At 41.7% G+C, this 14,353-nt stretch overlaps 2 protein-coding genes across 7 annotated transcripts in view; one reads left to right on the top strand and one right to left on the bottom strand.

Moving 5' to 3' along the window:
- LOC117996816 (RNA-binding protein 1-like) overlaps positions 1-14,353 on the bottom strand; it is a 411,711-nt gene that overhangs the window by 236,861 nt on the left and 160,497 nt on the right. The window lies entirely within an intron of this gene.
- N (neurogenic locus Notch protein) overlaps positions 1-14,353 on the top strand; it is a 192,238-nt gene that overhangs the window by 167,498 nt on the left and 10,387 nt on the right. For 2 of the 4 annotated variants that reach the window (XM_069509880.1, XM_069509879.1), the window contains exons 9-23: positions 1,064-1,178; positions 1,876-1,997; positions 2,922-3,089; positions 3,789-3,927; positions 5,159-5,173; positions 5,723-5,875; positions 6,564-6,670; positions 7,048-7,161; positions 7,392-7,548; positions 8,113-8,345; positions 9,440-9,585; positions 10,279-10,427; positions 10,764-10,913; positions 11,376-11,515; positions 11,847-14,128. In XM_069509880.1, coding sequence (XP_069365981.1) covers positions 1,064-1,178; positions 1,876-1,997; positions 2,922-3,089; positions 3,789-3,927; positions 5,159-5,173; positions 5,723-5,875; positions 6,564-6,670; positions 7,048-7,161; positions 7,392-7,548; positions 8,113-8,345; positions 9,440-9,585; positions 10,279-10,427; positions 10,764-10,913; positions 11,376-11,515; positions 11,847-14,128 — 4,190 coding nt within the window. The remainder of the gene's footprint in view (positions 1-1,063; positions 1,179-1,875; positions 1,998-2,921; positions 3,090-3,788; positions 3,928-5,158; positions 5,174-5,722; positions 5,876-6,563; positions 6,671-7,047; positions 7,162-7,391; positions 7,549-8,112; positions 8,346-9,439; positions 9,586-10,278; positions 10,428-10,763; positions 10,914-11,375; positions 11,516-11,846; positions 14,129-14,353) is intronic. The other 2 variants (XM_034985351.2, XM_034985350.2) reach the window with 1 other exon arrangement.

The following is a 14,353-nucleotide window of genomic DNA, read 5'->3' as shown; positions in this document are numbered from 1 at the left end:
TTTTCTTTTGGGACAGTGCATGTTCTTCGTCCCTATGTCACGTACTTTTGGCTGCCAGGTAGATACAACAGCAATTGATTGAAGATTTTCATGACTAATCAGAAGCGCAGTGAGTTCAAAAGCTTACTTGAAGTTTCTATATGGTTATTGTTCACTCAATTTTACCCACGTTTTGGAGTAGATGTTGGTCCCGTGTGTAGCTTTATTCCGCAGCAGCTGACATACCATTTTGTACCTTCCGAGAAAACTAACATTGTTGCGCGCATCGCTCATACAATTTACTGTTTATGAGGACACAGATTGTTCAGTGTTGTCATTTTAATTATGCTTCGCTGGTACATCTCTCATTTGTTTGACTTTTATGCAAGGAATTTGTTTTACTTTTGCTGGATCAAGATTTAGTTTTACTCTAATTTAATTGTTGGGTTTTCAAATCCAATCTAATCCATCAGCCTGCTTAATCTGGACATAAGTTTTTTGTGGTTTGCTACCAAACACGGTCCTCCACCTTCCTCATCCACCACCCGCCACCTAGTGTAGCGGGTGGTTGGAGGACAGTGTTTGGTGGCGCGCTCTTAAAAATGTTCAGCATTAGACGCATACAAGCCGATATCATTACTTAAAAACTGGCCGACCACTATATTGGGACCAGAATTTTAACTAAATTATTATGGCTAATTTAAGGTGTTTATTTCACTAGGTAGGTATAAATATCACTCACTATAGTTTAATCGCTAAAATGTCCATTTCATAATGTACAGTTATTAGTGCAGCTAATTTAGTTTTGTTTACATTACCTAACCACAATCTAGGTTCAAGATAATTATCTACGTTTCTTGCAAAACTAATTTCCATTGCAGTCATTTTATAATTCTCTGCATTTTATCAGTCTCTTCTTCTAATTCATTTTTTGTAGATTGATGACTTGAATCGATGATGATGAAAGTGATTCTTTCTTTTATCTTTCTTTATAGTCGTCATTCCTCATTGCTGAGGGTCGTGACTCCTTTCCATTAATGAAAATGTTTCCTCATATTAAAACTCGTTATTTACTTGTTTTCAGGTTTCACGGGGACACAATGCGAGGTGGAAATAGACGAGTGCGCCAACAACCCTTGCCTGAACGGAGGTGTCTGTCATGATATGATCAACGCTTTCAAATGCACCTGTGTTATTGGGTGAGTTTCTTTAAGCCTTAACTAACATGAAAGCGTGTAAAGTGATATGACTCTAGCGTTCAAAAGCTCTCGATAATGTCGGAAATTTAGGCTAGACTAAGCCTGCACACTATTCAAACTACCCGTTACGTAACGTCAATAGCATCATCACAGCTGGACATAGATCTCTTGTATGCCACTCCACGTCACGGTCTTCCGTTCAGCTTCGCAACCCGTTGAGCTATGCTATGTCGGTTACTATAGTTACTATGGTTCATACCGTACTACCAGATACTAAATAGCTTCAAAAATTAACTCCTGATCTAACTTCGGAAAGCCCTATGATTGGGACGATTGGATTAGGAAAAATGTTTCAAATTCTCAAGAAAGGATTTCGTGTTTGTAGTGGTAATAATAATAATAAATCTTTATTTGTTCCAAAAAAAAAAAAACAACTTTGCTTAAAATTACCCTCGACCCCCAAACTAGGTTAACCCGTATCATGGGGATCAGTCTTTTCCCAGACATGCAGTGACACTTATATTTATTAAATTTTTACTTTAGTGTGTGTATAAGCGCGAGCGTGTTCAGGTTTGTGTGTTTGTGTGTGGGGTGTGTGTGTGTGTGTGTGGGTGTGTGTGTGTAATGTCTCTCTACTTCATTAGAAAGTAAAAAGGCCAAGTAAGTAGTTGAAAGTTAAACAATATTATTTTTACAGATTCTCCGGCGCCCGATGCCAAGTGAACATCGACGACTGCGCATCGAGTCCCTGTCGAAACGGAGGAACATGTCACGATTCCATCGCTGGATACACCTGTGAATGTCCTCCGGGTTATACTGGTAAGTTACGGTTGCCTTACAAAATTCTTCAACAATTTCTTACTCATAAAGTATGGCAAGTAGGTATATCGGTTAACTTATTAGTGTCGACAGTAATTATTTAATAATACAAGTTGTGATTGCGCCCACGTTTATTTAAATATCTAGAAATATCGTTTTCTGCTTGGATTAAAATTCTATGGATTTATTTAGAAAGAAATTTATTTATTTTATTTTAAGAATTAATTATTTTTAAAGAAAACTTATTTAGCTTTATGGTATGTCGTTGAAATCAATTAAGAAGTCGAGGTGCAAAGCATTTATAGTATTTCTTGCGAATACCTATAGTCCGCGTCATGTTAAGCTGGCAATCGAGTATTAGGCGGCTGGCGGGACGCCCCGCACGTCACCCACTTTCGCCCGCACCGAGTGAGCGTGCGAGCTGTGCAGGTGTGCGAGGTGTTCGCCCCTCGATTGCCATTTCGACCTGTCGCGTAATACACGTCCCGTTTCTCTTCCTTCCTTTGATCCATTGCGATTGTTAACATTTTAAAATCTTTTTTAATATTATCAATGTGAAAGTGTGGATGTTTGGATGTTTGTTACTCAATCACGCAAAAACGGTTGAACGGATTTGGATGAAAATTGGAATGGAGATAGATTATACCCTGGATTAACACATACTTTTTATCCCGGAAAATCAAAGAGTTCCCGCGGGATTTTGAAAAATGTAAATCAACGCGGACTAAGTTGCGGGCATCAGCTAGTTATCAATAAATTATTCCAATCACACGGCCTTGTAAGGATCTTCGATTCAATTCGATAACCGAAAGGGTGGTTGAACTAGTGTAACATATTTTGGTCGTTTCTTTCACTCCATGCCTCAAGTAGAATTTATTGAAATTTTGAATGCATTTATAAAAAAAAATCATTATTTCTTCACAGGGATGTCCTGTGAGACCAACATCAACGACTGTCTCTCGGCGCCGTGCCACCGAGGCGAATGCATCGATGGTGATAACAGCTTCACTTGCAACTGTCACCCTGGTTACACCGGCCGAGTTTGTCAGACGCAGATCAACGAGTGCGAGTCCAATCCCTGCCAATTTGGAGGTTTGTACCATTTTTATCTGGTACCGTGCCACCGCCAAGACGAGCCAAACCAAACCAAAAGACATGGCACTATACCACATTTCTCTGGAAGAGTTCCGTCGTATTTTCTAACCATCATAGCTTCGGTCCTGATGATAGTAGAAAACTGTTTTTTTAAATATATAAAAGGAAAAGGTGACTGGACTGACTGACTGATCTATCAACGCACAGCTCAAACTACTGGAAGGATCGGGCTGAAATTTGGCATGCAGATAGCTATTATGACGTAGGCCTCCGCTAAGAAAGTGTTTTTGAAAATTCAACCCCTAAGGGGGTGAAATAGGGATTTGAAATTTGTGTAGTCCACGCGTACGAAGTTGCGAGCACAAGCTAGTTTTAGAATAAGATGGCCTTGACAGGTTTATTAATAACACTAAGTATCAATTATCTAACTTTTATGGTATCAGATCTATTGACATCTGAATTACGTTAATTTCGTGACCGACTCAATGATGATCATTAAAACCTCTAGGGTACTTCTTGAAGTCCTAGAAGATTAAAAGGTATGATGGCTAGAAATTGCATACAAACAACTGGACAGTTAAGGAATCGAAAACTTTCCCCGTTGTAACCCTCATTTTTATAACGATCAGTTAAATTATGGGAACGGGTGATGAAAGAAACTTTGATTAGTTTAATCGATAAATCTGGCTTTCACAGGACATTGCGAAGATCTGATCGACGGTTACCAGTGTCGATGCAAACCGGGCACTTCGGGGAGAAACTGCGAGATCAATGTCAACGAATGCTACTCCAACCCGTGCAGAAACGGAGCCACTTGCATCGATGGAATCAACAGGTACTTACAAATAACCTTTCTTACTAAAAGGCCATCCATTTTAGTACGCACGTGGCTTGGTGTGCGTACCTATAGTCCGCTATTAGGTCGAGTTGGCAATCGGGGGATGAGGACGCCCTGCCCACCCGCACGTCGCCCGCGCTCGCACGCACCGGGTTATCGAGGGGGCTGAGCGGATGTTCGGGGCATTTCCTCCCCGATTGCCGTATTTGTGTGCGAATACGTCTCACGTTATTCGAAGACACATGTGCGCGACTACACACATAAATGCATTAACGCAAGTACCTACCAACATTTGAATGCCTGCTAAATACACACTCGTACGCATAACCCGCACACGTACGTACCAAATGGGTGATCTTCAGGTGTTTCCACTGAAGCGGAGCGCAGCAAAACGTGTTCAATACCAATCAGGTTATTGTTAGATGATGGCATAATTCTATCACGTCATCTCTCATTAATCTCATTGGTCGTAACTCGTAACCACACGTCTGTCTCCTCTCAGCTTCGCTTCAGTGGAAAGCTTATTTTATGCTAAATAGATCAATAATTTTAAACCCGTAAAAGGCCTTTCACAATACTTGCGGTGCGACGTCGCATCGTAAAATTCTACGACGACGCACTTCGCATTGAGGGAATTTACATGGGAATAGGGATGATGACTACTAGTCAAATCAGCGACTTTTTATCAAAAGTTAAAACGTTGGCTTAGTAAGGGAGCTTGTATGAAATACATACATAGATGTGACGTCAAAAAAGTTTTTGACGTACTTTTTTGATAGCAAACTTAAAACTAACAGCGGAAGCCGGTTTTACGAATTTTGGAGGATCCCTAAGAAATAATTTATTTTTGACATAGTCATCACCCCATTGCTTGAGGTGCTTAAAATGCGTCGTCGATTGCGATGCGACGGTGTATGGGTAGTATTGTGGAAGAGCTCTAAAAGCGATCATGCACTCATCCGATCCGATCCGAAAATACGGATATAAAAAATTCTACGCCATATGTCATAAGCTACCATACAAATAGTTCTATGACTACTTCGGAACGTATTTTCACGGACTCGGATCGGATGAGTGCGTAACCGCCATAAGGATGCGTTTTTACTGAATATGAGCGGAGGATACCTAATTGACCTGTTGAAGACTCTGCTCTGCTTCAGTAGATTTATTGTTATCTTATGAAATCTTGTTAAAAATTAACATGCTTTGTTTTTTCTTTTACATGCAGCAACACTTATTTTGAGTAAGTTGATTTTATGATTATAGCATGTACTTACCTACTAAGTATTTATGTTTGTGATGCTTTTTCAAGATTTTTAAAGAAAATCTGCACAAAAAATTATAAAATCAGCGGAGTTAGTTGTTATGCATGGCAGAATAATTAACTTCCTATTCGTAATACAAGAAAATAAATCTAATAAAGATATTTTTGTTTTTTTTAATAAAACACAGCATGTTTTTTTCTACATATTACCAATTATTATAGTCGTACCTAAGTATTATAATCCGTAGGACTTTACGTACCTACTTAGATGCAATATGAATAGTTAAGATTCCTCCGGGAACACATTGTATAGGCCATCCCGCAAATAATATTTCTTTCAAAATAGCTGAATTATTCAGAAAATGTTTACCTACTTATGATTTTGAGTTTCGGTCAGATTGTTCTACTTATTTACATGCGTAAAAATAGCTAGGTATTATATTTAATTACTCTGTGTGTGCGTGTATTCAAATATTTGTGTTGGTGTTTTCATTTGACGTTGGTGTAAATTGGACATATGTACCCCAGGTACACATGTGAGTGCATTCCTGGCTTCACGGGACAGCATTGCGAGACCAACATCAACGAATGCTTGTCCAACCCCTGCGCCAATGGTGGCAAGTGCATCGACCGCATCAACGGCTTCCGCTGCGAATGTCCACGAGGATACTATGATGCGAGGTATGTACAAAATGGGCCTTACTACTAGGTACCACATAACACTATTATAAATAGTAACTACCTTCCAGGTATAGAAGGATCACTAATAAAAAGCGACTTTTGTTACTACGCAATAAAGTGCAATTCAACTCGCACAGGATTGCAGTCTGAGGTTTAACAAACGCCTCTCTTATTATCGCGTAAACCCTTATCTCACATATTATCTGTCTCATATTATAAGATGGAAAGACACGGGTCACATGAGCCCGGTTTGGTAACCACAGCCTAAAGAAATACTCCATACAGTCGGTCAACGGAGACGTCTATACAGAGCAATCCTGCGAGTTTGACCTCCTAAATTGCTAAAGGATTGTACCTAAAGGTTTGAAAATTTCCACTGCTTCCCTAATCACAGTTATCAGACGCTTGAAGATTGTTATGTTAAGCTGGGAGGCCCGTTGAACTATCATCAAAAGTATCAACAAAAGTTTTTATTGAAAGCTCTGAGAGCAAGTTTAGGTTTTGAAGTTTTTCATTATTTTAAAGACTTAATGTTATGGTATTTAAATATGATTTAAATGCCATGATTATAAGCATAATATGCGATGAACTCGGTAAAATTGTATCGCTGTTACGACAAAACCAGGCAAAATATCTTCAGATTGTCATGGCACGGCAGAATCTGTATACAATTTATCCATTTTTACAGATGCCTCTCTGACGTGAACGAGTGCGCTTCAAACCCTTGCATAAATGGGGGCACCTGTGAAGACGGAGTCAACCAGTTCATCTGTCACTGTCTCCCAGGATATGGAGGTATGCCTTTCATTTTTCAAAACAAAGCCTCAGATGTAGATTTTTTCTCCCAATAGTAAGAGTATCTATCGTAAGAAGTTTAGGTAGTTAGCTAAAAGAAAAAACAATCGCAAATCATTCTTAGGTAGGTATAGTACGCGACAGGTCGAGATGGCAATTTTCAACCAAACAAAGCTGGACCAGTTCAACTAGTTTCAATGTTTCAAAATGAGGATATCCTGTTGTGTAATACAAGGACGATAAAAATAAAATGATATTAAATACCTACAGAAATATATTTAATTCAGTATTTGGGTAGGTACCATTAAAGTTTGCCCACGCACGGAAGTGAAAAACCGCAGTTTCCTACTAAAGATAAATTATTATCTGTTATTCAGGCCAGCGCTGTGAACGGGACATCGACGAGTGCAGTTCCAACCCGTGCCAACATGGCGGCACGTGTCACGACCGACTCAACGCTTACAAGTGCGACTGTGTTCTGGGATTCACTGGTAAGTTACTTAGCTTCTAATCCTTGACTACTGTCCTCTACTGAGGATGACCTATAAATTTGTAGAGATGAGCTGAAAAATCTAGAGTCTAGACTCTACAGGGCTAACAAGAGATAGCAACTTCCTATTTTACTTGAATTCTTCGTATTGACTGACTACACCAGTTCGGACCGGATCAGACCGGTGTGAACTAGACTGGGCCAGATATTGGATTTTGGTTTTCACTTCAGGTGTGAACTGTGAAACCAACATCGACGACTGCGCGGGTAACCCGTGCTTGCACGGTGGCTCCTGCATCGATCTAATCAACGGGTATCGCTGCGTGTGCTCCCCTCCACACTCCGGCCGCAACTGCGAGAACACACTCGACCCTTGTTTGCCCAACCAGTAAGAAATTCACTATACAACATGTAATAAGTTAGGTACTTAGAATGGTATCTTAAAGAAATTGCGAGCGAAGCACGCTTTAAGTATTTTACATTTGAAAGTTATTCTAAACTTAACTGTAAAGTTAAATGACTAATGAAGCGTATTTTGACAGATAGCCTCAATAGCTCAACCGGTATAGGAGTGGACTGAAAACCGAAAGGTCGACGGTTCAAACCCCGCCCGTTGCACTATTGTCGTACCTACTCCTAGCACAAGCTTGACGCTTAATTGGAGAGGAAAGGGGAATATTAGTCATTTAACATGGCTAATATTCTTTTACAAAAAAAAAAAAGATAAAAAGTAATGTGTATTAATGTTGATACATCATCATCATCATTATCAACCGATAGACGTCCACTGCTGGACTCTAGGTCTCTTGTAGGGACTTCCACACGCCAGCTATGTTGCTACGCCAGCGTGAAATACACGCAAATAAGTTTGTTATGATTAACGAACCTATGATGATGAATGTAAGCGAAGCGAGCGCCAAATTTTTTTTATCTAACTTTCATTTTTATCTAGGTGTCGCCACGGTGGGCGTTGCATCGCAGAAGCATCATACGCGGAGTTCACGTGCCAGTGTCCGGTGGGCTGGACGGGTGCACTGTGCGAGCGGGACGTAGACGAGTGCACGGTCACTGCGCCGTGTCACAACGAGGCTACGTGCATCAACACCGAGGGCTCCTACGCGTGCCTGTGCGCGCGCGGGTACGAGGGCAAGGACTGCGCCATCAACACTGACGACTGCGCCTCGTGTGAGTTACACAACTACTGCTCTTTACTGTGACGAGTGCACGGTCACTGCGCATGTCACACCAAGGCCACAACCCGCATGCAACAACACCCATGATTAAATCGAAGCAAACCTAAAATAAGTATACAACAAGAAAAATTGTATAACAATAACAAACGTTATTAACGCACGAAACGTTTTGCGTCATCATTCCTCATACGCATGGCTAAGGTTTGGAATACTCTTCCACGATATGTGTTTCCTACCAACTACAACCCGGGTATCTTTAAAACAAGAGTGAATAGGCATCTTCTAGGTAAACGCGTCCCATCTTAGGCCGCATCATCACTTTCCATCAGGTGTGATTGCGGTCAAGCGTTTACCTATAATGAATAAAAAAAATAAAAAACACAAAACAAAAGAATCAGCACACGTTGTACTTATTATAGTTGCTCAAATTTTACTGCTAGAAAGCTTTAGCAATCCATTTGCATGTATAGTACGCGACAGGTCGAGATTGCAATCGGGGAGGGAACGCCTCGCACACCCGAACAGCCCTCGCGGTATGGGCGAGCGCAGGTGACGTGCGGGTGTGCGGGGCGTCCCCCCCACCTCATACCCCGATTGCCATCTCAACCTGTTGCGGACTATAGGTTCTCTCTATAACATGAACCCCATGAACCCTTACATCACAGAGAATTCACCTCCTAGAGTACTAATATACAAGGTTTTGCATGAAACAAAATCGTAAAATATTGGCGGGGGACAGGGGAGAATGCTTTGTTGTGATTGGTGTACTTAAAAGTCACGTGATCAAAACAATGTGCGGAATGAGGGTACCGAACGGGCGTGGGCCGATTTTTATGCTAAGCAAGTGCCTAAGCTTGGCGAGCGGGGGTATCCGGCTATTAGGCGTCTATAGGTGGTGGTCTGTGCCTTACTTACATAAACAGGTTTTTCAGAAATAGTAATCGAGCAAAACAGGGGGGCAGGGCTGTCAATCATTGTTAAAAAGAATGTATTAACATACAACCATCGGTTCAATCATTCAGATCAGAAGAAAATCCTCTTGCATTTTACCCCCGATCCTTTTCTTACTCGTATTCTTTTTTACAGACCCTTGTCAAAACGGCGCAACGTGTTTAGACAGTATCGGAGACTACAACTGCTTGTGCGCGAGTGGCTTTGCGGGCAAGCACTGCGAGGTAGACATCGACGAGTGCCAGTCCCGCCCGTGCCAGAACGGCGCTACATGCAACCAGGTATGGTTTTAATATAAAATTCAAAATCCTGACTGACTGACTTATATATCAACGCACAGCCTAAACCGCTGGTCCTAGAGACATGAAATTTGGAGGGTGTGTTCTTTGTAAAGAGTAGGTATCCACTAAGAAAGGATTTTTCGAAATTCCACCCCTAAGGGGGTTAAATAGGGGATGAAAGTTTGTATGAAAGTTTGTCATTTTTCAAGTTATTTCCATGAAAATTGATATTTGGGTCTTCGGTTACAAAAGAAAAAATACTTAGGCACCTATTTCAGGATTTTTGTAAATTACACCCGAGCGAAGCCGGGGTGGGTCAGCTAGTTGTTTTACAAAATATGTACTTTTAGTTTTGTCTGACAATCCGCACTTGGCCAGCGTGGTAGTCAAAAAAATATGTTATTTTCTGACGACAATCCCCACTAATGGTTTTAAGCTTATTCGTGGTTTAACGACATATTTAATGTAAATAACGGGTAACATACCACGATAAATTTGAAGTTGCCATTGACTGCCATTCTTTTAAATACTACATAGATTAGGAATATATTAAATTATGACTTCCCCTGAACGTGAGCTAGTGTTTCTACTTATATGGGTATGTCCTCTTATCTACTCTGCCGTATATTCTTGCTTAAAGAGTGATTGTCAGATATTTTACGTCATAAATTCGAAATATTTTGTTTATTCCAGTACGTGGCATCTTACACCTGCACTTGCCCGCTGGGTTTCTCGGGCATCAACTGTCAGACCAACGATGAAGACTGCACGGAATCCAGCTGTATGAACGGCGGCACCTGCATAGACGGCATCAACTCATACAACTGCTCCTGTCCACCTGGGTAATTGATGTTCCTATGATAGGACATTTTATCTTCAGTGCCTGGCATATATCAACACCTGCTGATTTCTCGGACATCAATTATAAAACCAACGCCGAGGATTGCACGGAGTCTGGCTATATGAACGGCGGAACTTGCATCGACTCATACAACTATTCATGTCCTCCTGGGTCCCTATGCTTTAAACATTTATTCCATTAGTGGCGTCTGAATTTCAAAAATATACCCACATAAATAAAATATGTTTCAGTCTTCTGTAGTTCTTCTGTATTTCATATTTTCCTGTTTCGATATTTAAATCTGGGTAATTTAAGAAAATCTTTATTTTGTCCACAGCTACACGGGCTCCAACTGCCAGTTGCGTATAAACATGTGCGACAGTTCACCCTGCGACAACGGCGCGACCTGCCACGACCACGTCACGCACTACACTTGCCACTGTCCCTACGGCTATACCGGCAAACACTGTGAAGACTTCGTAGACTGGTAAACTATTTAACAATTCCTCTTCTTATACGTTCACTCTTTGCAGACCTATCGTAATTATATTTCTCTGCGGCTATTGCGGTCTCCCTCCAGCAGCTTCTGCTGGTATTGCGTAGACAGAGATAAATGCATGCGTTCACCTCGTTGTTGGGGAACGACCACGTAGAGTGTAGACGTTTGCCCTCTCGACTCGACTTGGTAGATGTAGTAAGGTGTTCGAAGTACCTCTTTGATAATACCTTTGCAGAAAGACTGCCTCCAACACACTGATTTTACTAGTTTAATTTATGCCGTACAGCCTACACTTTTACTACTTAAGGACTACTTAAGTCATGAATAAAAGATATATGGGTTCAGGTCACACGAGCTATAAAATAATAAACGATACTGTCTGTCAATACAAGCGTTTAGCGTTACTTAAATCACATAAATATTTTAATATACTATTAAATCTGTCCCTAGGTGTGAGAACAATCCGTGTGAAAATGGTGCAACATGTTCCCAAAAAGGTCCACAATACACTTGCTCCTGTGCACCCGGCTGGTCCGGCAAGCTTTGCGATGTCGAAATGGTCTCCTGCAAGGACGCTAGCATTCGGAAAGGTAAGCTTGATCTCTTAAACAAACAAAAAATATTTCTAGTCTTACACAAAGTAATTGATAGGATTGGTTATCATATTACTAGCTTATGCCCGTGACTTCATTTTATTACATCCTACATAAATTTCAAACCCCTATTATACCCCTTTAGGGGTTGGATTTTCAAAAATCCTTTCTTAGGGGATGTCTTCGTCAGAATAACTATCTGCATGCCAAATTTCAGCCCAATCCGTCCAGTAGTTTGAGCTGTGCGTTGATAGATCAGTCAACCAGTCAGTCAGTCAGCTTTTTCTTTTATATATTTAAATTCTAACCAACTGTTGTTTCTCAACAGGAGTGAAACTAAAACAGCTATGCAACAATGGTTCATGTGAAGACATTGGCAACTCCCATCGCTGCCACTGCCTCGACGGCTACACGGGATCCTACTGTCAGAAGGAAATCAACGAATGCGAATCCGCTCCATGCCAGAACGGCGCAGTCTGCAAAGATCTAGTCGGCACCTATCAGTGTCAGTGTGCCAAAGGTTTCCAAGGACAGAACTGCGAATTGAACGTGAACGACTGCCTTCCCAACCCTTGTCAGAATGGAGGGACATGCCACGATCTGATCAACAACTTCTCTTGCTCATGTCCCTTCGGAACTTTGGGTAAAATTTGCGAAATCAACGTTAACGATTGCAAACAAGACGCGTGTCACAACAATGGATCATGTATCGACAAAGTCGGCGGTTTTGAATGCAAATGTCCTGCAGGCTTTGTAGGTCCACGATGTGAAGGCGACATTAACGAGTGTCTATCAAATCCATGCTCGAATCCTGGCACACAAGATTGCGTGCAACTAATTAACGATTATCACTGTAACTGTAAACCTGGGTTCATGGGCAGACATTGCGATGCTAAAGTCAATTTCTGTGCAAACTCACCGTGTCAAAACGGCGGTATCTGCACAGCGATCCAAGGTGGACATGAATGTCTATGCAATGATGGTTTTTACGGCAAGAATTGCGAGTATTCAGGTTATGCTTGTGACTCAAATCCGTGTCAGAATGGAGGCTATTGTAGGACAATGGAAAATGGGGACTACGTCTGCAATTGCCCGTCGGGCTTGTCTGGTGTTAATTGCGAAATAGATTCAATGAACGAATGCCTCACGAGCCCTTGTAAACATCACGAAGCTCGATGTATAGACAAACCTGGAGACTATCTCTGCTACTGTCCCAGACAGTGGACCGGTAAGAACTGCGACATACACGACCCTCATTCGAGAGGTGGTTATGGCAGTCCCGTTTCAGGAGTATACGGCAAAAATCCAGTTCTAACTCTCCAAGAATTAGACTTGGCTTTCCAAAGAGAACAATGTGTTAAATTAGGCTGCAAAGAAAAACAAGGTGATCATCACTGCGATGAAGAATGTAATACTTTTGCGTGCGAATTCGATGGAAACGATTGTTCTCTCGGTATTAACCCATGGGCGAACTGTACAGCCCCGATAAAATGCTGGGAAGTGTTCATGAACGGAGAATGTAACGAAGTCTGTAACACGCAAGCTTGTTTATTCGATGGTAGAGACTGTGAGAAATCTTTGCAGAAATGTAACCCCGTATACGACGCTTATTGCCAAAAGCACTACGCTAACGGCCATTGTGACTATGGATGTAACAACGCCGAGTGTAACTGGGACGGTCTCGATTGCGAAAACGAACCTCCTGATCTAGCTGAAGGTGCGATCTCTGTAATCTTACTCATGGATGTGAGAACTTTCAAGGAAAACTCCGTTGCTTTCTTACGAGATTTGGGCCATCAGTTACGTACAACTGTGCTAATAAAGAAAGATCACCTGGGCAATGACATGGTATTCCCGTGGAAGGGATCGACCGATGTCGGTCTTCAAGACACTGAATTCGGAAAGAAACACCACATAGTATACACGGAAAGAGCACAGTCGGGAGTCCAAGTTTACTTGGAAATTGATAACAGGAAGTGTACCACGATGTCCGGGTCTGAATGTTTCTTTTCGGCTAGCGAAGCGGCAGATTTCTTAGCAGCAACAGCGTCAAAGCACTCCTTGTCACCGGACTTTCCTATTTATCAAGTTAAGGGCGTCACTCAGAGTCCGACCGAACCTGGTGGCGACGAGCCTACCAACTTCAAATACGTCTTTATCGGAGTCATTCTCGTTCTTCTGGCGGGTCTCCTGATCGGAGTTCTTGTTACCGCTCAAAGAAAACGCGCCGCGGGCATCACTTGGTTCCCAGAAGGGTTTATTCGCAACAATTCATCGACGCGACGTCGTTCACGACGTAGGGGACCAGATGGTCAGGAAATGCGGAATTTGAATAAGGGCTCCATTGGATGTATTGACGTTGATATTAACGGTGGTCACATGGGTCCTCCGCATTGGTCTGACGAAGAAGACGATGGATCTGCTCCTCCGAGAGCTAAGAGAGCTCGAGGACCAGGGGATTCTAATGGGGCACCAGGGGGATATGCTTCTGATCATACTGCGATCACGGATTATGAAGAAGCTGGTCACGAACCCAGAGTTTGGACACAGCAGCACTTGGATGCCGCAGATATCAGAGTTCCACCTAGCATAATGACGCCGCCTGCGATTGTGAGTATTTTCAACAAACATTTTTTTTAACACCTAATAGGACCACAAATAGGATTTCTAGCCGGCATAAAATGCATCGATGAATCTAATAACGTATAAGAAAATCAATGTTTGTATGTTCGTTCATTGTATTGAGATAGAACTTTGTACAGTTGTTGTTGATGTTTGCGCGAAGGTTTCTGCCATACTATATTCATTGCTAGTTTTGTAATTTTTTTACAAAAT

The sequence above is a fragment of the Maniola hyperantus genome, chromosome 4, assembly GCF_902806685.2.
Source record: "Maniola hyperantus chromosome 4, iAphHyp1.2, whole genome shotgun sequence".
NCBI classification, from domain to species: domain Eukaryota; kingdom Metazoa; phylum Arthropoda; class Insecta; order Lepidoptera; family Nymphalidae; genus Maniola; species Maniola hyperantus.
This window is presented reverse-complemented; position numbering and strand designations above follow the sequence as displayed.